General features: G+C 39.4%; 1 protein-coding gene across 3 annotated transcripts in view; it reads right to left on the reverse strand.

The window, feature by feature from the left end:
• Nucleotides 1–26,370, reverse strand: part of LOC109424979 (telomerase-binding protein EST1A) — a 427,570-nt gene that overhangs the window by 102,867 nt on the left and 298,333 nt on the right. For all 3 annotated transcript variants that reach the window (XM_062843741.1, XM_062843727.1, XM_062843732.1), the window contains one exon: nucleotides 25,170–25,664. In XM_062843741.1, coding sequence (XP_062699725.1) covers nucleotides 25,170–25,664 — 495 coding nt within the window. The remainder of the gene's footprint in view (nucleotides 1–25,169; nucleotides 25,665–26,370) is intronic.

The raw sequence follows: 26,370 nt of genomic DNA on the forward strand, positions 1-26,370 counted from the left end.
AGCATTTTGTACCTTTGCACTGCGAACAAAAGCCACGAATTACGAGTTATATCCCAGTTATTGCAAGCTCGTTGCATGTTATGCCTCGAGCATATGTGCTTGCCAACGACACAATCACCGCAACACTTTGCTCTGTACTAACTGCCAGAGATATATGTGATGCTACAAGCAAAGCTAAGTTGGAATATCTGTAATTATTGGCTATTTTCCGTCTGATATGACAGGAATTAACGTATTTGACGAAGTAAATTTCTACCCTAACGCTACAGAAATCACATTAGAGATCTTTTTCAGGAATAACTTTGAAACCAGCTCAAAACATTTATTTAGGTTAGGGTTTTTTTACAAGGATCACTCAGGCACTTAATCAGTGTGTCCAGTGGACACTGTTACATTTTCTAATCAGACTAAAAAAGGTTCTTAAAACCATCAGGAAACCATAATAAAAGGTATTAGGTTTTTGGGCGGTTCTTGAAACCTCTGCAAGAGTAATTGGCCATCAAAATGGTACTTGTCAGGGATTCCTACATTAATTCCAAGTAATATTTTGATACCCAATTAGTATTGTAGATGTTTTGAGAACCGTTATAAGCCTAATAGCTTTTATTTTGGTTTTATGATGGATCTAAGAACCACTTCTAGTCTATTTGACTAAAAAATGCTACTTGGGATGCTTCCAGGATTGCTATGTTCTATAGAAATTGAAAGATTTGTTTTAAAAATGATCCAAGCATCCCCCAGGGATTGCTACATAAACCCTCCAGAAATTTCTTCTAGGATTTGTACGAGAATTCTTCCAGATATTTCCCTGAAGATACTTCGTGAAATGCCTCCAAGAATTTCTCCAGGGAATCCCCCAAGAAATGCTAAAATGTTTGCTCCACGGACTGCGCAGAAATTTTAAATGAATCCGAGAAGAATGCTTCTACGGATTTTTCCAGGAATCACTTTAGAAAAACCCTCATTATTATTTCCAGAGACTCCTTGAAAATCTCTACAAAGTCCACCGGAAATTGTTTCCAAGATTCATCACAGAATTATCTACAGGATTCCTGGTAATTTCTTGCAGAGATTTTCGCAAAATTCTCTCTAGGATTGGTCTGAACATCCTTTCAACGTTCCTGCGGAAATTTCTTCCAGAACGCTTCCATTTTTTTTTTCAGAATTCAGCCGAGAATATTTGGGAGAGTTCTTCAATTAATTCATCAAGAGTTGTAGCAGGGATTCTCTTCTAGATTTCTCCAGGATTCTTCCTGTGTTTCTTCAAGGCTTCCTCGTGAATCCTTTTTTTGAAAATTAATTTACACTATTACCACAATGGTGGGCACACTTACCCTATCAAGGAATTCCTTAACACCGAAAAGGCCAAGATCATTTTTGCATCAAATTTTCAACTTGAAAAATTCATAACTGTTGATTTTCATCGAATCCTAATGATATTTTGAGACAATATCCATTTTTTATTCCAGTTTTGATAAACTAAATCGCGATATCTCAAATCCGGATGGTTCCGAAGTTATTCCGGATTCCCGTGGGTTACCAACGTTATAGCATTTGGAGTGTTTCAATCAGAACTTTTTTTTCTTTATGAAACGACTCTGAATCATTGAGAATAATCAAAACTTTATCGAAGCTGGTACGATCAGTGAATTTTCTGAATTCTGGGTCCTCCGGAGGGCCCCCGTGGGAGCCGTTGTACGGTGACAATTACATTTATACTCCAAAACATAGAATGCGGCAGCTCAATCTGCATGATTTTCCATCAATTGGAGTCTTATAGTTATAAAATTGGTCATTGACCATTATGACCTCTTCCAGAACGTCCTGGGTGCCTTCGAAGACTACTTTATCAAGAAGACATGCAACTCTGCTATTTTCCCATACACAAGGTGGTACCTTTGTGTAAAAGTGTAAGAGTGTATTGGTGCGAGTATGAAAATTTACACACACTCTCATGAATAGTGCCACCTTCATCCGGGGTGGCGCTGCTAGCAGTGACTCCCGATTTTCAGCAGTGCTGCAAGTCTTCTTGATAATGTGGTCTTCGGTGCCCTGTAGTGTATGACACTATCATTTTTACCCCAAAACATCAAGTGCGGCAGCTCATTCTTTATGATTTTCCATCTATAGGACTCTTACAGCTACAAAAAAGGCGGAATCTGTAGTAAAGGACATTTGTATTTTTAGTCCAAAACATAATGTGCAGCAACTCATTCTTCATGATTGGAGATTGGGAGGTTCGCTCACGTTTTCATCGATATTTCATTGTTGCGGTCAATGCACACCTAAATATTTTAATGTTTTAAAAAACTTAGACTTTCAGCTTCCTGATGGAGAGTTCAGATTTGAAATCGGTGGTTACGAACACAGCGAAAATCGCGATATAGTAATAAAATTTAAAATGACGGCCAACTCCAAGATGGTCACCAAAAAATCCCTTTATAAAAACGTGAAGTTTTGTACATGTTACAACATGATTTTTCGAGATATTTCGGGATAAATTAGGTGCAATTTCATGAAAAACCGTCATTTTTGTCACATTGTCAGCCCCTTGGCAAGCAAGGGGTCCATCAATGTATCCCAACCAAAGTGGTTTTCATTCTTTTTTATCACTTTCTAGCGAATAAGCAAGAAAAAATGAAAATCCCGGACTTTATGTAAATGGCGGTCTGGTTTCAGATATTCCCCTACGATTTTTTTCCAGTCATTCTTTTTGTAATACCTCCTACTGAGATTCCTCAAGAAATTCTTGCTGGTATTCCTGCAGGACTTTTCCGGCAATTTCTATTGGTACTCCTCTAGGAATGTATGTATCAAGACATTTTAGCTGGGATTTCTCCAATTATTCCTCTTACAATTACTCCGTGAATATATCCAGGAATTCATCTTAAAATTTTCCTATGGATTTTTTTAGGAATTTCTCCTATAATTCCTTCAGGAATTCCAGCTAGGATTTTTTTTCTGAAATTCTACTCAGGATTCATCCAGGGTTTTCTTCTTCTAGAGATTTCTTGAAAAAAGAAATCATTTGTGCTGCGCTTTGGATTTTTAGAGGTTTCTCTAGGGATTCGGCTACAGAGATTCCTCCAAAAGTGTTACAGTAATTTTTTTGTAAAATTCTAAGGCGATGTTAAACAGCAAGCACGAAGGATCATCACCTTGCCGTAACTCTCTTCGAGATTCGAAGAGACTGGAGAGTGTCCCTGATACTCAAACTACGCACATCACTCGATCCATCGTCGCCTTGATCAATCGTACCAGTTTATCCGGGAATCCGTATTCGTGCATAATCTGCCATAGTTGATCTCGATCGATTGTACCATACGCTGATTTGAAATCGATGAACAGGTGATATGTGGACACATTGTATTCACGGCATTTCTGCAACACCTGGCGGATGGCGATCATCTGATCCGTTGTGGTGCGTTCACCAATGAATCCAGTCTTAAATTGCCCCACGAACTCTCTTGAAATCGGTAGTAGACGGCGGCATAACATTTGAGAGAGTATCTTGAAGACAGTGCTCAGAAGTGTGATTGCGCGATAGTTTCCGCAATCCAACTTGTCACCATGGTCCCCCTGAATACCCTCGCGTTTACCGCTTCGTCTCTATGGACTCATTTTCATTTCAAACGGTGATTTCAAATGTTCCAGTATTTCATCATCGCCATTTACGATAAGGCACGTATTCCAGTAATTGCTCTAAAAAACTGAATACACGAAAAAAAAAACTAATCTGAATATGTCCGTCCACCGGCGGACGGAGGTTATCCAAGTTCAGAATTGCAAACACAAAAACGACCTATATTTAGAGCTGACGTCTCCTTCCGCCGCCGCGGGGATGGATGGATGGATGACACATCGCAACCAACCTGAACTGACTGCGCCGGGGACGTCGACAACTACAACAACACAGACTAGTTATTATTCCGGCACATGTAGAACATATAAAAAAAACTCCGAAGTCCGAAATGACCAAGCAGCGCACGGAGGAATTGACGGACGGACGGACGGAACCACGTCATTCCGTGTGACTTTGCTCCTCAATGGCCGGTCGGTGTTCAGTACAGTAACAACACCGACCACTCACATTAACTGGAGCTTTTTCCCGCAACCACCGCACCGGCGGACAACCTCGGTGTGGAACTGGACGCGCACAAACATAACCGTACATTTTACTGCGACAAAATTGCAACTGCGCGACCGGAATGCCTGATCAAGAGATGCGCGCACGTATTGTGTGCTACCAGTCTGAAAATCGCAATTCGGGTAGAGATCTTTCCAGTCCAGTCCGGACGGTCAATACTCATGGTTCGCAACCGATTCTTGGCGATAGGTATGTGTCCAGTCCAGTTGTTGGATGATCGGTGACAAATCTAGTGCGACTTTCGTTCCACTGCACTTCATTGCGCACAACAACGCATCGTTTTGCTGTTTCATTGCCAATGCAGCGGATGACTTTCTGCGCACAAATCGCACTTTAATCGTTTTGCGTTTAGACATGTGCGCCGACTATATTTTGCTCGGCGGCGGCGTGAGGGCTATTTTTGACCGGCGGCGGCGGCGTCATCGGCGTCACGCCGGTGGCAGCTTTCGGCGGCGGCGGCGGCGGCGTGAATAGGCGTGACCAAAATTCGACCATAATTTAAATATTGGCAAAGCGAAGAAGTTGACATTACGTTCTAGAATTTGTAGTCTGTGCTTTTTCATGACCATTGATGACATAAACTATTATTTTAGAATGAATATCTTTTTATTTCTGTTCAGGTCCTAAGTCCTTAGTGTAATTAATGTTGCATTACTATGCAAATAAAGGGCAACTAAATATTGATTTTGCTACAGTTTTTATTGTTTTGCTTCCTCAGAATCTTCAGAAGCTCCTCCTCTTCTCTTCTTGGCGTAACGACCTCACTGGGACAAAGCCTGCTTCTATGAGCACTTCCACAGTTATTAACTGAGAGCTTCCTCTGCCAATGACCATTTTGCATGTGTATATCGTGTGGCAGGCACGAAGATACTCTATGCCCAAGGAAGTCAAGGAAATTTCCTTTACGAAAAGATCCTGGACCGACCGGGAATCGAACCCGTCACCCTCAGCATGGTCATGCTGAAAACCCGTGCGTTTACCGCCTCGGCTATATGGGCCCTCTTCAGAAGCTATCAAACTTGATAATAAAGTCACACTAGTAAATAGGAACTAAGGAATCCCCGAATGATTTCAGGGAGGAATCTCAAAAGGAATTCTAGGAGGAGCCTGAAAGAAACTCCTGATGAAATCCATGAAGAAAATTCTGGGCTAATATCTGTAAGAACTGCTGTATGAAACCCTGAGGAAACTTCTGCAGGAATCTCTGGCGGTTCAAGAATCTCTTTTAGAGATCTCTGCAAAATATTCTGAAGAAATCCCTAATGGAAGTTTTCGAGGAATTTCAGAAAGAAATCCAGGACGAATCTTCGAAAGAAATTCCAGGAGGATTCCCCAAATGAATTCTAGCAGGAATCATAATGAAATTACAGCAGGAGTTTCCAAAGGAATATGTACCAGGAGGAATCCTCGACGGAATTCTAGCGGGAATTTATAAAGAATTTCGAATTTGCTGAGAGAATACTAGCAGGAATTTCCGAAAGAATTCCATGAGGAATCCTCGAAGGAATTTCAGGCGGAATCCCATAAGGTATTCCAGCAGGAAACTCCGAAGGAATTCTAGGAAGAATCCCCGGAGGAATTCAAAGACGAATCGTCGGAGGAATTCTAAGTGGAATCCCCGGATGAATTCCGTGAAGGATCCCCGAAGAAATTCTAGGAGGGATCTCCGAAGAAATTCGAAGAGCAATCACCATAAGAATTTGAAGATGGAATCCCGAAGGAAATCCAGAAAGAACTCCTGACAAAATATGAGGAGAAATCTCCGAAGGAATTTTAGGAAGGATCCTCGAAGGAAGAACCCCTTAAAAGAAAGCTCCGAAGGAATTCTAAAAGGAATGCCCGAAATTACTCTAGGAGGAATTCCAAGAGAAAAAATTCCAGGAGAAATTCTCGAAACAGTTCTAGGAAAAATCTCCGAAAGAATTCTAATAAGAAATCCTGCGGGAAATCTAGGAAGACTTTCGAAGGGATTCCAGCAGGAATCTCCGAAGAAATTGAAGAGAAGTCACCAAAGGAATTCTATGAGAAAATCCCTAAGGAATTCCAGGATAAATCCCCGACCAGGAGAAATCCCCGAATGAATTTTAGGAGGAATCCGCGAAAGAAGTTTAGAAAGAATCTCCGAAGAAATTGCTGGAGAAATCCCTGCAGAAATTCCAGAGGTCACCTCCGAAGGAATTCCGGGAGGAATCTCCGAAGAAATTACAAGCGGATTCCTGAAAAAAGAAACCCCGAAGGCATTCTAGGACGAATCCCTATAAGAAGTGGAGGAGGAATCTCCAAAGAAATTTAAGAAGGAATCCTCGAAGGAAGAATTTTCGAATATCAGAAGAAATTCCCAAAGCAATTCTAGGAGAAATCACCAAAGAAATTCAAGAAGGAAATCTTGAAGGAATTTCAGGAGAAGTGATTCCATGAGGACTTTTTGAAAGAATGAAAGGAAGAATCCCCGAAGGAAATCTAAGAGTAATCAACAATGGAACCAGGAGGAATCCACGGCAGAATATCAAGAGGAATCCCCGAAGTCTAGGAGTCTCCAGTTAGCCTAGTGGTTAAGGCTATGGATCGCCAATCCGGAGACGGCGGGTTCAATTCCTGTTCCGGTCGGGAAAATACTCTCGACTTCCATATACATATATATGCAATGGCAGGCAAAAAAAAACCCTTCAATTAATAACTATGGCAGTGCTCAAAGAACACTAAGTTGAAGGGAGGCAGGCCAAGTTCTAGTGAGAACGTAGAACCATACAGAAAAAGAGTCCAGGAGGAATCCCCAAAGAAATTGATTTTTTAAGGAATTCGAGAAGAAAACCTCGAAGTATTTCTAGGAGGAACCATCGAAAAATATCCAGGAGGAGTCCTGGTATTTCATAAGAAACCCCTGAAATAATTCTAGGAGGAGTTCTCGCAGGAATTCCAGGAGAAATCTCCGAAAAAAAAAATCGAATAGGAATTCCCGTAGAAATTTCAGGAGGAATCCCCGACGGAATATCAGGAGAAATCCCCAAAGAAATTTCAGGAGAAATCCCCGAAGGAACTCTAGAGGGAATCCCCGAAGGAATTTAAAGAGCAATCCCCGAAAAAAGTCCAGGAGAAATCTTTGAAGGAGGACCCGCAGGAATATCCGACAGGATTCCTGGCAGAATTCCTGAAGCAATTACTGGAGAAATCCCCGAAGAAATGGAAGAAGAAATCCCAAGGGGACCTCTAAAGGAGTTCTGGGAGGAATCTCCGGAGGATTTCCAAGCGAAATACTCCAAGGATTTTCAAGAGGAATTCCCATAGGAAGTCCAGGAAAAATCTCCGAAGCAATTCCAGGAGGAATCCCTGAAGGAATTCTAGGAGAAATCACTGGAGCAATTTCAGAAGGAAATCGCAAAGGAATTCCAGACGGACTCCTAAAGGAATTCCATGAGGAATCACTGAAGCAAATCCAGGAAGAATCTCCGAAGGAAGTCTGAGAGAAATCATTGAAGAAATTCCAGGAGGAAACCCCGAAGAAATTTCAGGAGAAATCCACGTTAGAATATCAGGAGAAAGCCCCGAAAGAATTTCGGGAGGAACCCATGTAGGATGTCTAGGAGGCATACCCGATGGAATTCCAAAAGGAATCCCCAAAGGAATTCCAGGAGCCATTCCATGATGAATTCTAGGAGGAATGCCCAAATAAAATTCAATAGGAACCCCTAAATAAAGTGCAGGGGAAATCCCTGGAGGAATTCCAGGAGGAATCTCCAAAAGAATTCTAGGAGGAACCACTAAAAAAATTTGACGGAATATTAGAAGGAATCCCCGAAAGAATTTCAGGAGGAACCCTCGAAGGAAGTCTAAGAGGAAACCCCGAAAGAAAATCTAGGAAGAATTTCCGGAGGAATTCCAGGAAAAAGCCAGGAGGAATCCTCGAAGGAAGTCCAGGGGAACCCCTGAAGGAGAAATCTCTGATGTAACACCTGAAAGCATCCGTGAGTCTTCCTGAAAAAATCTCAATCGCAATCTACAATCTGAAAAAAAAAAACCAGGAACGATACCTGAAAGAACTTTTGGAAGAATTCCTAAATAAACTTCTCGAACAATCCCCTAGGGATATCCTGAAGAAATCTTGGAAGGAACTTTTATATAGGAATCGCTGAATAAACTTCTCGGTTAGCCCTGAGTTCTCCTGGTGGTATCCTTGGAAGGATCTTCTGTAATGATTTCTGAAGGAACTTCTGTAGGAATCCTTGGAGAAATTCAGCAGGAATCTCTGATGAAACTCCTGGAAAGAACTGCTGTAGGAATTTCTAATGATACTACAGAAGGAATCCATGCAGGAACTCTTAAACTAATTTCTAAAGACCTCCTGCAGGAATTCCTGAAGAAACTTCTCACGGGATTCTTGATGGATCTTCAGGTGGCATTTATGAATCCTCCTGGAAGAATATTTGAAGGGACTTGTGGAAGGATACCTGAACGAACTCCCGTTGAAATAGTTTACGGAATTTCTGAAGGAATTCCTAATGAACACATGGAGGCATACCTGATTTTTCCTGGAGCTATTAGTAAGACCCCTGAGCGAACTCCTGGAGAGATCACCGAAGGAACAATTCTGGAGCAATCCTTGAAGAATTCCTGAAAGATTATCTGCAAGTAATTCCAAGAGGGATTCTTGAAAAAAATCCAGGAATTTCTGATGGGTCTCCTGGAGGAATCTCTGAGGAAACTCCTGGACTAGATACTAGAGAAACTCCTGTAGGAATTACTGAAGGAACTTCTGAAGGAATCCATGAAGGATCTCTCAGACTAATCTCTGAAGGACCTCCTATGAGAATTCTTGAAGGATCTTCTGGATGAATCTCTGATGTATCTCTAGTAGGTATCCCTGAATTGTCCTGAAATAATTTTTGAAGGTACTCTTGTCGAGATCTTCTAAAAAAATCATCCTGGAGGCATCTCTGAAGATTTTCCTGGAGGAATCCCAGATGGATCTCCAGAAGGCGTCACTGAATCCTCCTGGAAGATTCTCTGAAGAAACTTCTGGAGAGATGTGAATGTGTTTTCTTAGAGTTAAGAAATCAATTATTGTAATCAATTTCTTATGATAGTAATCGTGAGATTTTTTTATTTCAACTTTATATAAACTTGCGGCGTGACAAACGGCGGCGCATGGCGCGCCGCCGATACCTCAGTCGGCGTCGGCGTGGGACAAAAAGTGTCGGCGGCGGCGGCGTGGCGCGGCGGCGCACAGGTCTATTTGCGTTCTTTCTTTTAGCCAACCAGTCAGTCAGTGCGGCGTGTTATGACATGGGAAAACCTCCGGCGCGGACATGGGAAAATAGATGGGAGTCGGATGGTGCGTGCTTCTGTTCATAGCTATGCTCCGGTAGGGTGGTCCAAAAATTTTGGGATTTGACGAACCAAGCATCCCGACCAGAAGCACATGACAAGATCATAATAAAATTATGACAACTGCTGTTTGAAATAACAATAGTTGATATAATTCTGTTATAAGGATTTTTCCATGTGAATATCCATAACAAAATTTTAATAATATTTGTTATAATTTTAGTAATTAAATTATAACAAAACTTGTTTCATTTGTTCAAACAGATGTATAACAACATTTGTCATATTATGCATTACATAATTTCGTAATACGTTAATTGCACTCTTTGTTATAGTTTTTGTAACAAAATTATTTCAAAAGTTAAAAGATTTTTTGTGTTGTCGCGAAAAAGATTGATAATTCTTGTTATTTTTGTCACTCGAGTCAAGAGATTTATAAAAAAAAACTTGTAACAAATTTGTTCTGAAATATATAACAGAACTTGTTATAATTTTGTTGTGATTTCGCAAGTTTAGTCTAACAAAATTTGATATAATCTTGTTATGATTATATTTCAACTCGTCATATTTTTGTTTTTATTGGAACGAGTTTTGTTAGAATTTTTATTATTTTAGCTACTAACGGTCCATGTTTTATAACAACCGTTGTTACAAAAATCATTGTAACAAAATAACACAACAATAACAATTTTGTTTTTTCCATCATGTCGGGTTAGAGCATCCATTCGCTTTCTCCTAAGATTTCCATAATTTGTTAATTTAGTAATTCGTATGCAGTGGCTCCTAGATTCAATCCTAGGTCCGTACCTATCCCCCTACTTTGTATATTTGGTGGTTTGATAAAGTTCATCGTTTTCTATATACCTATTTATTTCAATCATCTTGTGTTTAGCTGAAAATTTCAAACTTCTGAATCACAGAAGGGCATCGTTCTTGAGTCTTATGTTAAGAGCGACGCTTATTTAGGTTCCACTTGGCAGGAGCAGGAGCATAGCATAGATATAACGAGCCAAACCAGAAACAAAAAAAAAATCGTAAAATAACTGGCAAACTGGTCACCCAGTGACACACCGATCGAGCCCCGAAAAAAAAAACCGAACCAATTTAAAATTTACCACCAATTTGCTCACCTATTTCCGTTAATCTCCTTAATGAAGCCGTCCAGAAATTATCGTTTCCGACGAAAGTGCTGGCGCTGTGTTTTTTTTTCTTTCGTTTTTTTTTTTGCAACAAGCTGCTCCAGTTTGATCCCAATCATCAGTCCCTCGCCTCGTTATGTTGCTGTACATGTGTACATACGTCGAGAACGAAATTCGCGCGCGAACAAGAAATGCACCCAATCGAAGTAGGCCCCCTTTCCGATTAGGATGGAGCCAGAGTCAGCGCGTTTTTCTCGCGCCTGCTTGGATTTGATTTGAACAAATCAGTCAGGTGATCAGTAAGTAGCTGGCGCTTGCTGGTTGCGCTTGTTGTCTTGTGTGAGACACATAATTTCAAGCAAAATGTGGAACACGCTAGCTACTGTTCGTTTTTTCCGCATTCCGGTAATAGGGTGGTTCAATGGTAGGATAAGGTGAAACATGTTGGAATCTATTTAGTAAGCTCAATCTTTATGACGTTTCACTTACGACATTCTGATATGTTTATTTTTTTTCCGAAATAAGGATATACGATCAATTCAATACAGTTGAATATGTTGAATATAAGGAAGAAGTTTACTTCGTCATATGCGCTAATTCCCTTCATATCAGACGGAAATAGCCAATAATTACAGATATTCCAACTTACCTTTACCAATGGCTCATCAGATGGAAGCAAAAAGATGTAAGCTTACGATAACCAGCCCCTATAGCACTGGAAATTGAATGTGTAGGCGAAATTCCACGTTTCAATTTCACTCCACTAACGAGCTGACAATTTTTCTCGTTTTGCGTTATGACGAAGGCAATTGCACTAAAGCAGCAGCTAGCCGAATTGTTCTTCATCACCGTTCAATTTTCACTTCGCCGGATTCACTTATTGAACGACCCTTCAATGCACACCGCCCCTTCACCCCCACAAAAACTCTGTGGCACTTCAAAGTTGGATTTCACTGCTGCAGAATGCAGCAAAAGCTGTTCAACTAATCAAATCAATCGCCTTTTCTCGTCGGTATTGTAAATAAGCAGTTGTCTTCGTCTAGGGAGGATGCAAGCAAATGTGTGAGTGGATTTCTGAATATGAAACATCGTATTTCACAAACGCAGAGAAAGTAACTGTTCCTTTTTATTCCGCTAAGAAATTGCATCCTTTGACAGACACACTCCGACCATATTTTACGTCCGTTTAGTTTACGCCGAATTGATTTAAGTCCTCTGTTTTACGTCCAAAATTAAGATTAACGTTCAATTATTGCTCTAAACCTTTATCAGTTTTCTAAATTTACACATGTGCTGTTTAGTAAAGTTCAAAAGGACAACAAAGACTAACCAGTGATAGCTCCAGATATCATTATTTCTTATGTTAGATGGCAACACTGTTCGAATAGAATCATATATACATATGAAATAGACTGCCCATGATCGCATAGTCGACGTAACCACTATTGACAATGTGCTAATATCTATCAATTGTGCATAATTGTGACCAATGATCCATTATTCATTAAATAAAAAGAAAATCGCGTTAAGTACTGTTCCTTTGAATTCCACTAAGAATTTGCATCCTTTGACAGATACGTATTTCGACCTCAACTGTAAGGTCGTCTTCAGTGTCTTGTACTTGACTCGAGTCAAGTACAAGACACTGAAGACGACCTTACAGTTGAGGTCGAAATACGTATCTGTCAAAGGATGCAAATTCTTAGTGGAATTCAAAGGAACAGTACTTAACGCGATTTTCTTTTTATTTACAGATATTCCCCTAACAAGCCCAGGTTAATCATCATCATTATTCATTGTTAAAATTTGGAAAGTGTGTTGAAAACCACAGTGGTGCTTACGTCACTTTTGCGATTATGGGCAGTAGAATCATATATACATATGAATACATATACACTCCCGTGCAAAAGTTTGGGGTCACCCTCTCAAAAACATGGAAATGTTTTTCGGTCATATCTCAGTCATCTTTCATTTGATCCACTCGTTCTTAGACTCTTTCGAAAGATAAAGAGTTAGATTTGATTCGTAGGTTTGGGGTCACCCCTAAGTATGCTGCATCGTGCAAAAGTTTAGGGTCACCTTCCAAATGAAGTCTGAGTCGGATTTTTATTCAAATCGTCATTGTTTTTGGTGCAATTCCAATTTCTTCTTTGATATTTGAATGGCAAGACGCAGAAATGGTTATGAAATATTCATAAACTAAGTTCTAGACTAAGTTAACTTAGACAATGGGGTTTAAAATCCATACTAAATCAGCTAAGTTCGTTATATAAAGTGCGAAAGAGGATAGAAGTGAGATAAAAATGACTAATTCGTGAACTCTACCCTATATAACTGTAAGTGTTAAAACCACAAATATACCTTTACCTCAAAATCCATAACAACGAATGTCATTTCTCGGAATGTACTATTACATTCGAGATTTTGGGTTTTGGTGCAAAGCAAAGGGATAATTTTTTGATAAAAATGCCATTTAAAATAAAATATGTAACATTCCTGAAACTTATGGATTTTGGGGTAATGATATGTTTGTGGTTATAACACTTACAGTTATATAGGGTAGAGTTCACGAATTAGTCATTTTTATCTCGCTTCCATCCTCTTTCACACTTTAAATAACGAACTTATAGCTGATTTAGTATGGATTTATATATCATTTTCTACCTTAAATTAGTCTAGAATTTAGTTTATGAACATTTCAAAACCATTTTTGTGTCTTGCCATTCAAATATCAAAGAAGAAATTGGAGTTGCACCAAAAACAATGACGATTTGAATAAAAATCCGACTCAGACTTCATTTGGAAGGTGACCCCAAACTTTTGCAGTCACCGTGTAAACCTTACTCGATCATTTAAATTATGTTATGAATTTTTCCGCTAAAATCTAATGAATGGCTCTCAAAGAGGATAGAAATAGGGTTCTAATGCAACTTTAATTTTGAAATTTGGTCGACCCAATTTTGAATTACACGGAAAACAATTTTTCGTACAGATTTAGGAAAAACATGTAAGTTTAGGTAAACTTTTCATACTAAAAAATTCATATGAAATTTGTGAAAAGTACCTACGAATCAAATCTAACTCTTTATCTTTCGAAAGAGTCTAAGAACGAGTGGTCAAATGGAAGATGACTGAGATATGACCGAAAAACATTTCCATGTTTTCGAGGGGGTGACCCCAAACTTTTGCACGGGAGTGTATACATATGACTGTTTGACATATACAGGGTGTTAGGTTCCTGAGTGCAAACTTTTTAAAGGGTGATAGAGGACCAAAAATGGTGAAAAAAATTGTTCTACGCATATGGTCAAATCTCAACCGTTACGTAGTTATTGAACTCCCCATGTTTTTGACTCTTACTGCCTTAACTGGCTATAACTTTAAAATGGTCAAACTTATCGCAGTTTTTTTAACCCTTATTCGAAAGATTATTGAATTTTCTATCAAATGGCATCTTTTAACCCATAGGTTTAGTTGAATAGCTAAGTTTTCTAGAGAAAAGAGCTTAAAAGTTGTGTGTTTTAATTTGTTTTTGTCAATTATCTTTGAAAAATACGTAATAATTTAAAATTATTTCTTTGGTAAAGTTGTGGCCCCTATTCCACTCTACAATTCGTTCTTTGACATCAAACTTCTATCTCTTATCGTTTTATTGCAATTTTGATTTAAACGTCGCATTTCAGATCATAAATTTGCAATCGTTATGGTAAGCACTTTTTTGCGCATTGTGCCGCACATTTAAATCAAAATTGCAAGAAAACCATAAGAGTTAGAAGTTTCGCGTCAAAGAACAAATTGTAGAGTGGAATAGGGGCCACAACTTTGTCAAAGAAAGAATTTTAATTTATTACGCATGTTTCAAAGATAATTGACATAAACGAATTAAAACACGCTATTTTTAGCTGTTTTGCTCTAGAAAACTTAGTTAATTAACAAAACCAATCGATTCAAATATGCCATTTGATAGAAAATTCAATAATCTTTCGAATAAGGGTTAAAAAAACTGCGATAAGTTTGACCATTTTAAAGTTATAGCCAGTTAAGGCAGTAAGAGTCAAAAACATGGGGAGTTCAATAACTACGTAACGGTTGAGATTTGACCATATGCGTAGAACAATTTTTTTCACCATTTATGGTCCTCTATCACCCTTTAAAAAGTTTGCACTCATGAACCTAACACCCTGTATACATACATATGACTATAAAAGACTTTTCAGCATATTTAAGTAGACGTCAAACGCTGTTTCATGATGCAAAAACGAAGTTTTTTTTAAAGCTGGCAACACTGCTGAACTGTAAATAAAAATCTGAATATATAATTCACTACAATTGGGATGGTGTTCATTGTAGTTTGAAGTAACGTAACACAATATCAGCAAGTCATCTAGATTTACCTTGAGTACTTGTCTTTCTGAAATTTGGTTCTTCAAAATTATCTATGCAACTGGAAACACTACATAATGTGAAACATCGATCAACACAATTTTGAGATAATATATTAAATTCGATTGTTCAGTTAACATTATGTAGAAGTCAAGTGGCATCTTTAGCGCCATTTTAACATACAGAAATTTTTGACTTCAATTAAAAACACATAATTTTTGTAGTAGCTGGCAACACTGGTCATGCAGATTCAAATACAATAGCTCAATATCACAGATCCGGTGTAAGATAGGCCATTCGAATGTTCGACAATGTTATAGTGCACCTAAGTGCAGTATTGATTCACGTTGGGACAGAAATATATTATTGCTGGCAACACTGGTCATGTAGATTTAAATATAGCTAAATATCTGTGATATGGTGTGAGATAGAAAATTCGAATGTTCAACAATGATATAGTGCATCTCAAGTGCAGTTCATTGTTACACATTGCAACACAAATAATATATTATTGCTGGCAACACTGGTCATACATATTCAAATACTTCTCAATATCTCTGATATGGTGTGAGATACGCAATTCGAAAGATCAACAATATTAAAGTGCACCAACATAAGTGCAGTTTATTGTTACATATTGCGAAACAAAAATGGTATTGCTGGCCACACTAATCATACAGATTCAAATAGTTAGACAATGTTATAGTGCACCTCAAGTGCAGTACATTATTCCACGTTGGGACACAAAATTATATTATTGATGGCAACACTAGTCATGCAGTTACGAATACTCTGAGTGAAATAGGCAATTCGAATGTTCGATAATATTATAGTGCACCTCAAGTGCAGTTCATTGTTATACATTGACACACAAATATTTCTGGCAACACTGGTCATACATATTCAAATACAGCTCAATATCTCTGATATGGTGTGAGATATGCAATTCGAATGTTCGACAATGTTATAGTGCATCTAAAATGTAGTACATTGTTTCACGTTGGGACACAAAAAGTATATTAATGTTTATAACACTGATTATACATATCTAAATATAGGTGAACATCTCTGATATGGTGTGAGAAAGGCAATTCGAATGTTCGATAATGTTGTAGTGCACCTTAAGTGCAGTACTTGGTTTAACATTGCGACACAAAAAAAAGTGTTCTTGCAGGCAACACTGGTCATGCAAATTTTAATAAAGCTCAATACAGGTCCGATTCGATTATCCAGGTGACTCCAAAAAATCACCCCAGATAATCGAAATTTCTCGGATACTTTTTCAAAACGACGTATAATACACGCAAATCCTATGTTGATACGTCGTTTGGAATAAGTATCCGAGATTTACGGATAATCGAGCCATACTGTTTTTTAAATGTTGATGTTCTTCAATCAAAAGCAGTTCAACAAACATAGAATTCGCCAATTATTTGGTAAATAACCGGAATGATTTTGTCCTTCTAAACGAATTTGTTGAAGACGACTCATTTCTATCTACTTTCGTTACCGTGATAGAGAGTCTAAAACCTAGCTTTATAACTAGCGCCACCTAGCGGCGAAATCACCAACTAATTGGTGAATCATCAGAATATTCTTGTCCTTCTGAACAACTTTGTCGAAGACGACACATTTCTATCTGATTTCGATCCAAAGAGAGAGAAGTCTAAAACTTTACTTTATAACTAGCGCCACCTGGCGGTGAGATCACCAACCAACAGAAGAATCCGCAAAATGTTCTTGCGCTACTGAGCAACTTTACCGAAGACGACACATTTCTATCTGCTTTCGATCCCGCGATAGAGAAGCTGAAACTTTACTTGTTAACTAGCAACACCCCCAGATAATGGACGGTCTTATGTAGATCAAACAGTGTTGCCATATGAGGTAATAATTCCAAATAGTAAATGACCACACGTGATAGCCCTTGGTCAGTACGGGGATCGTAGTAAGTCGTGACGGCGGACGGTTGCATTTTTCGTGCGCGTGACGTTTTCACTTCGCTGAGAATTCGGCCAATAAAAAAAAGTTTCGTGCTAGTCAAGGTGCTGGTAATTCGGCAGGGAAATTGTGCAATTTAAATATTTAGTGCTTTGAAATGCTAATTTAGCTAATACGCGAACGAAGTGTCAGTGACTTTTGCGCGAGAATTACTACGTAGCTAATCGGCCGGCCGCGTACTAGGGGGGATCGAAAGTGACGTCGGTGTGGGTTGATCGAAAACCATTTCAAGCGTTTCAAGACAGCGGAAAAACTACGCACCAATTGGAACAAAACCAAGGACAAATCATTCAGATGATCAAGAAATGAGGCTTTCAAATCTAGACGTTGATTATGCTGAGCTACCCTTGGTTTTTGTTAGTGAAGGTCAAATTTCATCATTGAAACCCGGTGAGAATATTCCATTTTTCACTTTACCATCCATTACACTCTAATATTCCAATAGTTCACTCTAAAACAGATTGTGTTGTTTCTTGCTACATATATATGCATCGGTGATAGCACAATCGACCCCATTCGGCATTGTATGATCCTCTAAATCGAAATCAATGAATTTTTAGTTGTGAATCAATATTATTTTTATTTTTTTTATATTTGTTCATTGATTGTTCATTAATGCTTCCACTTTTTAAAGGGTAGTTATCATTCGGGTTTTCCTAATGAATAAGGCCACAGTAATGCTTTTCAAGTTAATGCAACATATTCATCTAATTTCAATTGTCTCGAGCTCGATGAAAATCGATAACTACTAAGCTTAAATGAATTATCGCTTGGGTTATCGTCACAAATATAAAGGCAGAATTATAAAAACTGAAATGTAATAATTGATTTGATTTTTAAACTGACACAAATTTCGTTTTTCTCTTATGTCACCCATCCAAACCCCCATACCATTTAGGTGTAGCTATCTCTATATGAGAATTCCTACCAAATATTTATAACAAAATAATGTCTAAATTTCAGATAAAATTGTGGAAACTTTTACCGATTCCATAATAGGCTCGCAGTTATGGTTCTATGTTGTTTGTCGGTTAATAATACAGGGTATTTAATCCAGTCGGGGAAGGGATCGTTATATTTTCTTCTCGTTTCAGAGAGCGAGCAATGGCGCTTAAACCTAGGCATTCGAGCCAGGACATAAGGGGTTAATACCATAAATACCTTTGTCCCATCCCAGGAAGAAGAGGAGCCCCAACGGAGTGACATTAACTTTCTTAGCAACGTCACTCCCAACGTTTTGGCTTCACATTTATTACACATACGAAACGGAGCGGCTGACGAGATGTCGCCGTTCCATAGTTCTGTTCAATTGTATTCAATAACACTGCACAGTAGGCCGGCCGCTTCAACACTTGTAATACATCTCCGATGCCTTGCAAGTATTGATAATGACAAGAAAAATGGTAGAAGTAGTCGATTCTATCATTTTCCAGGATTCTTTCAATGAATGGCTGTGTATGTGTAGACTAGACTAGACTAGACTAGACACGTGATAGCCCTTGGTCAGTACTCAAACTTTGCCGAACACATGGAGAAGGCTAGCATTTAGTATGTATATTTCAATGAAAATTGGTAAGTGCTCTGATTGTTTTTACGTACAATTTGATTTACGTTTTACTTTTTTTTCAAATGCCATCATACAACATTATCGCTGGAATTGGCAACACTGTTAGAAATTACATTACGAATCAATATCAGGGTTTTGAAACAAAATAGCAAATTTGAATGATGAGTCAAGTTGAAACGGTACTTTCTTTATACAGTGTGATAAGTCACTGGCAACCAGAGGTGTAGCGTGGTTCACGGCACCCTAGGAAAGCGCCTAGAGTGGAATATATGACATTTAGTCGAATGTCATTTGGTGGAAAGTACATTTTTTGCGTAACATTTTAAAAGGGGCCTATCTGCTTATGGTAAACAAATATGTTTCTGCTGCTGAGGCGCCCTTCTGCATTCATCCACACACATCAACACCTCCAACAGATAACTTGAAGATTACCTTTTCTGATAAGCCCTACAGACAGAGATAAAAAACTCTTACGCAAAGAAGATAGACCTTTTCAAATGTTAGGTCAGATAACACTACTCAATTGATGAAAAATTCCTGCAAATTTCAGTTTAAATAGAACTTAAGTAATGCTGCGTATACATCAATGCCACGATATTACACCGATTTAGTTGTAAAATTCTGGAGCAACATTTGAAAAGGGCATACCATACATCCATTGGTGAACAATGACTTCGCAGGTCGCTGCAGAGCCCCCATCAACTTATCCACAAAAACTAACACCGTAAGGCGCTGTTCATAAACTACGTAGACTAAGTTTTGGCCATCTCAGACACCCGCTTCCCTCCTCGTACTTTTGTTCATACAAAATTTTCGGTATGGAGCGTAGACTTTGGCCTGATCCCTCCGTCCCTCCCACCCTAAGAGTCTACGTGGTTTATGGACAGGCCCTTATCGCAAAGAGTAAACATCGATCTTCCGGATAATGGTGTTCGTTTGCGTGGGTGGACAGCTCTTAGGCCCTACGAAGCATTTTAGATAAAACGTTCCCTTTTCAAATGTTGCTCCACAATTATGACAAAATTGCATTAGAAATTTTGACTGTAAATATTGTACCCAAGATTACACGAAATTCTTAAAATTAATTTTAAGAAATTTCTGTTATGAATAAGCTTTGCAGACAAACCGAACATAAATATCAAAGTTGCATGAAGAAATAAATACACTCAAACCGTATCAGGAGCATTAAAGGGGTTTTCAAGGGGTTTCCAGAGTGTACCAAAACTTTCCAAAGGGTTACAGGAGTGTTCCATGGATGATCCATGGGATTTCAGGGCCGTTCCAGTTCCGAGGACTTCGAGGACTTTCAGGAGTGTTTCAGGAATATTCAAGAGCGATTAAGGAGGTCACGAGCGTTTCAGGAACATTCTAGGGCTGCTCCAGGTCGAAGGTCCCAGCGTCGTTCCAGGGGGTTTCAGGAGCGTTTTTGGGCTTTCTAGGGGATTTCAGGGTGCTTCAGGGGGTCTCAGTGGCTTTCATGGGCGTTCCATGCGGTTCAATGGGAAGGCCAGTGATGTTCCCGGGAGATACAGGAGCGTTCAAGGTTTTCCTGGAGGTTTCAGGAGGTATCTTGGGATTTCATGGGCATATGCGGCTCCATTAGCTTTCCAGGAAATTCTAGGGAAATGGGACTGCTTCAAGTTTGAGGGGAACAAGGTAAAAAGATAGTTCTTTCAGAAATCACTCGAGCACGCTAAATTTGAAAATTCTAGACCCCCCCCCCCCCACCTATCCTTGTCATTCTTTTAAGACCCTTCCCTATGGGCTTGACATACTTCTTGGATCACCCTCAAGGAGTATCTCCAGACATTACTCTTTTTGAAATTCATCCGAAAGTTAAATTTGATAATCAAGAGACACTCATAGCCTTGTTCTGAAATTTCTTCTGGATTTAGTGTTTTTGTTTTTACTTTTAAATGCTTCATCTGGAACTCTTTCAGATTTGTTTCCTTGTGTTCCTCCAGTAGTTCCTTCTCAAAGGAAATCCTACTAATATCTTTGGAAATAATTTTCAAGAATTCTTCCATAAAGTACACCAGAAGGATCTTCCGAGATACTTAAAGAGGTTCTTTTAGGAAACGTTCCTGGAGTTTTGTGATCGTTTTCAACAATTCTTTTAGGATTTCTCTAGTTCTTTCTAGAATTTCAAATAGACTTCTAGTGTTTATACTGAAAACTCGGATTTTTCAGATTTTTTTCTGTGATTTCTTCAGAAAGCTCCTCAAGAAATTTCGTCAGATTTCTACTTGACATCCTTCGGACCTTTTTTCCAGGCATGGAATTCTTTCTAGAATTCCTCTTGAATTTATGCTTTGATTCCTTCAAAAGATAAATTTGGATTTATGACGGTTTTTAAAACCTCTTCAAAACCAGTTGGACTATAAGTTGTTAAGTTGTTGCATGGGTCTGGTCTCGGAGTGCCTTTCGTTTTTTTTGTATCTGTTTTAACGAGATTTTTAGCCCTAGGCTAGTTCATCTCGGGACCCACGCTTTACTTCCCTTCCGAAGGAAGAACTCACATTTTTTGTGAGTACGGCGGGAGTGGGATTCGATCCCAGGTCATCGGCGTGATAGTCAAGTGTTCTAACCATCACACCAGGTCCGCTCCACTTCGTTTTTTTTTTTTGAAATTCCTTTTGGAACTCTTGCAGACAATCTGTCTGTGATTTTCAGTGGAGTTCTTTCTGAAATTTCAACTGGACACCATTTTCGTATTCTCCCTAGAATTTCAGCAGTGATTTTTAGTATGAGTTCTTTCTGGGGTTCCCCTTCAGAAATTTATTCTGGAAATTCTGCAGAAGTTCTCTCTTCGTTGCTTCAAAGAATTCTTCTTGGGATCTCTCAAGGAGTTGTTCCAGGGATTACTCTTGGAAACCCGTCTGTAATTCCTTCCCACGAGCGTTTTACTCAAGGGTCATTAGGGTGGCTCACACTTATATGAAAAACGAAAAAATTGAAAAATGCCAAGACTTACATCCTGAATCGGTTGTCTTAGACTCCCAGAAGTTACGTTCAAAATTTTAGCAAAATCGATAAAGCCTAAGGGGGCGCTCAAAGTGCTTGAAAATTGTATGGAAAAACGTGGCCAAATATATGCAGACATTTTAAGTTTTCGATTTTTTTTTCCGCTGGGTAGCGCTGTAAGCGTTTAATGATAAACCGCAAAGTGATACGTAGCCTGGTTAAAAAGTTATAGCCTAGATAAAGTGAGGCGAGACATTATGATTGTTTTCCAGTACCTATACCAAAACATTTCAAAGGATGTCAGGAGTGTTCCATGGACGATCCATTTCAGAGGCGTTCCAGTTCCGGGGGTTTTGAAGACTTTCAGGAGTGTTTCAGTTATATTCGAGAGCGATTAAGGAGGTCTAGAGCGTTCTAGGAGTGTTACAGGGGCTCCCAAGGGGTTTCAGGAACGTTCTAAGGGATTTTAACCAGTTTCAGTGGCTTTCTAGGGGATTTCAGAGTGCTCCAGATGATCTTAGTGGATTACATGGGCGTTCTATGCGGTTTCATGGGCGTTCCATGCAGTTCAATGGAAAGGCCAGTTATTTTCCAGGGAGATACAGGAGCGTTCAAGGTTTTTCTGGAGGTTTCAGGAGGTACCTTGGGATTTCATGGGCGGCTCCAGGAGCTTTCCAGGAAGGTCTAGGGTCCTAGGAGTGCTTCAGGGGTGTTTGAGGGGAGCAAGAAGGCTTCAGGGGCTTTCTTGGGCGTTCCATGCGAATTCATAGGTGACTCATGCGGTTGCAGGGGTTTTAGAGGCTTCCTAGAGGATTCTTTGGAGTTTCCAGAAGTGTTCCAGAGAGTTTCAGTGGGTTTCAGTATTCTAGGGTTTTTCCAGGAGCTTCCAGGGGGTATTAATTCTCCTGGATGTTATTCCCCTACTAGTAACATTTGCAAGTCAAATGAATTCGAAGAGGTCCCCAAAACTTTTATAAAACAAAAATTGAACAAATTTGGATTTATGACGGTTTTTAGAACCTCTTCAAAACTAGCTGGACTTTAAGTTGTTGTTTGGGTCTGCTCTCTTGGAGTTCCTTCCTTTTTTCTTAAATTTCTTATTGAACTCTTGAAGAAAATCTATCTGCGATTTTCTGGGGAGTTTCTGAAATTTCAACTGGATATCCTTCTCGTAGGGTATCGCGCCACTTGGGCGGTGGCTTCTATATTCGTCTGTTTTCCACTATAACTCAGTCAATTTTGAACCAATTGACTTGAAATGTTGTACACGGGTAGATACTATACCTATCTCACCACATTCCAAAAGTTGTGTCAATTGGTTCAAATTTGACTGAGTTATAGTGGAAAACAGACGAATATAGAAGCCACCGCCTAAGTGGCGCGATTCCCTATTCTCCTTGGAATTTCTGCTGAGATTTTTAGTATGAATTCCCCTTAGGATTTTTTTTCTGGAATTCCTGTAGAAGTTTTCTCTTGCTTCAAACAATTCTTTTTGGGATCCCTCAAGGAGTTGCTCCAAGAATTACTCTAAGAAATCCGTCTGCAATTCTTTTAGTAGTTCCGTTTGACATTCTCCTAATCTTGTTTCTGGGCTTACTCCAATAATTTTCTCAAGTGGATGTTTTTTTTTTGTAATTCCTCCGGTAATAGCTTCTGGTTTTTGTTTAGAGTTTTTTCAGTGATTTTTTATGCATTCCTTCTGCAATTCCTTCACATATTTTATCTTAGATTCATCCAGAAGGTCCCTCTAAAAATCTTCAGGAAATTCTTTCAGCAATTTTTACGGATTTTTTAAATATTCCTCCCAGAGCTCCCTGTGAGAGTTTTTCGCAGTTTTTGTTTCAGGTATTCTCACAGAAATTTCTTGTGCGATTATTCCAAAAGATGTTTTCTGGGATACCTAAAGGAGTTCTTTTTGGGGTTTCTACTGCGTATATGTACTACTAGGATTTCTCCTAGTCCGACTGATTGTTGCTGGGATTTTTTTTAGGAATTGTTTGTGAGATTTCTCCAGATTTTAGCCTCTAAAAGATCCTCCTTGTGCTCTTCCTGTAGATCCATCTAAGAATCCAAAGGAACTTCTTGAGACATACCAAAAAGCACTACTGAAAAAAAAATCAGAAGGATCTCCAGGAGAAATCCCAAAATGCAAAATGAATTGGTTTCTAGAGGTATGCCAGATGGATTCCCTTCATAAAATCTAAAGAGGAACTTCTTGACGAATTTTAAAAAGTATGACCGAAGGCATCCAAAAATTCCAGAAGGGATTCTCAAACATATTGTACAAGGAACTATTCGAGAAAGAAAAATCTCAGAAAAAGCTCCTTGAGGAGTCTCAGAAGGAATGCTTTGACGAATTCTATCGAAAGCTACTGAACTGCCGTTTTACGCATATTATATGGGATTCCCATTGGGACGTAGAACGGCAGTGAAGGAATCCAAAAAATAACCCCAGGTGAAATCCCTGGGAATCGCTCTGGAATATCTCAGGAATTCCATCTGGAATCTCTCTCAAAATTTGTTTCGCGATGTCTCCAAAAGGCTAAACTTGAGTTTGAACTAGATGGGCTACTCCAGTATCGCCAGGTTACTTCACTCACACAAGAAATCAATGAGATAAACTGCATCTGCACAAATTGCTGTACGGGCTAGGGATTGAAGTCAACTATTTTTGCGTACGTATCAGAAGTAGTAGTCATCACTAATCTCATGTAATTATATTTATGTGTTGGACCCAATCAGGGAAAACACCAATATTAATGAAGATTAGGGAGAGACTGGGATTGCTAATCTTGAGCCATTTTTATGTTAACGGCGTTCTTCAATTCTATCCATGATTCAGTAGCGTATACTGCCGTTTTACAAGCCTGTTATGGTGGTCTTTTTCTCCAGCCATTTGCAGAGAAAATCTGCAAAAAAGCAGTTGACATCACCCATTACAAATAAACACGCTGTGAATTTAACGGCCAATAAATAACCGATTTTGGGTTAAATTTCATCAATTTGTTCATCGCGACGTTCTCTGTTTCCTCCTCTCCTCAGATAATAATCCAATTTGGCCACCATCAATAAAATAGTCATCTTACGGTCCACTTCCACAGCCGCCAGAACGAAACTAATGAAGCCGTCCACCAGTTCAGGTGCAGGGGAAATTCATCCATTGTTCTGGAAACGGGTTACAAATTTTATGCTGCTCAACGCCGCGTGCAAAACCCAATAAACCGAAAACCAACCACAATATGGGGCGAAATTGCTTCATTAGAAAAGCACACCGGAGGGCGGCCGACCGGCCGGCCGGGAATCTATGTGACCCCTCGGCTCTCTCCACCAGAAGCCATCTCGCAGCGGGAGACGCCTCTCTCATTAAACACACTGTGATACATAGGTACCACAACCAAACGAGAGGCGGCGGTTGACCTAAAACACCGACCGTTATCACCCAATCCCCAACCAAGTGGCCAATATTCTGCCCGGCCCGACGACGACGACGACGACGACGACGGCGGAACGGTATTTTAGTTTCGCAATCAATTAGGCGGTGGCCGGGTGGCCGCGCTTCATATCGGTTATGAATATTCATAATGCTAATCGATTCCCGCCCGATTGAGCACAGACTGGTTCTCTAAATCGACAAAATTCCACTCACCTGTAACCGTTGGGTGTACTTTTCCTGCATCTTCTGCTTCCGCTCCAGTTCGTCCTTCCGACGGAGCAGCTTTCGGATCTCCTGATTGCTCTTCCCGGCCACTTCCTGCACTTCCGCACTACTGGCAGCCCCACTCGTACTGACGGCAGCCCCGGAGGCGTTGTTGTTGTTACTACTACTGGTATTTGTACTATTACTATTGCTAGTACTGTTGGTGCTATTATTGTTATTATTATTATTGTTGTTGCTGCTATTTCTACGCTTCTTCCCGCTGGATTTACTACTGGAGGTGTTATTGTTGTTGTTGTTTTTCTTGCTTTCGTCGTTTTGATTGTTGCTGTCTTGCTCCTTACTGTTGTGGTGCTTCTTCTTCCCCTTCTCGTGATCTTTCCCACTACTGTTTTGTGGTGGTTGTTGTTGTTGCTGCTGCTGCTGGGATTGACTTTCGCTCTCGTCTTCGCTGAAACTCTCCAGAAGGATCTCCGAATCGCTCGACTGTTGGGAAGAATGGAAGAAGAAATTTAAAGTCATGTATGGTAGGATCGAACAAGAGGGACACTGGGGTGCAACAACGCTGTGGAAGAGCTGAGCCGACGTGGATGAGCCAAATGCGCAAAATTATGATCAACATAAATAAATGAGCTCGATTCTGAAGCAAAACTTGCACGCGTTCGACTCTTATTAACTCTCTTTGCCTGGTAAATATCACATACGTGTAGCGAGTAAAACTTTGATTCCCAAATTAAAAAAAAAAAATCTCTATGGATTGAATTGGGTTAAATCTAGATCGGGATTGGATTGAATTTGGATCTTATTTTGGTTGGATTTGAGCAGGATTTAGATTGGATTAAAATTGGATTCGGATTAGATTTGGGTTGGGAAAGGATTTGGAAGGAATTTGGATTGGATTTTGTTTGGATTTGATTTGGTTTAAGACTGGATTTGGATTGGATTGCAATAGGATTAAGATTTGAATTTGGATTGGATTTTGACTGGGTTTGGATTGGATTTGGATTTAGATTGGATTTGGATTTGATTGTACTTGGATTGGATTTGGACTGGATTTGGATTGGATTTCGATTGAATTTGAATTGGATTTTGATTTGAATTAGATTGGATTTGGATTGGAATTGGATTTGGATTGGATTTGGCTTGGAAGCCCCGGGGGTTTCCTGGAGGAATCCTCTTGGGATTTCCTGGA

The sequence above is a fragment of the Aedes albopictus genome, chromosome 1 (genome assembly GCF_035046485.1).
Source record: "Aedes albopictus strain Foshan chromosome 1, AalbF5, whole genome shotgun sequence".
NCBI classification, from domain to species: Eukaryota; Metazoa; Arthropoda; class Insecta; order Diptera; family Culicidae; genus Aedes; species Aedes albopictus.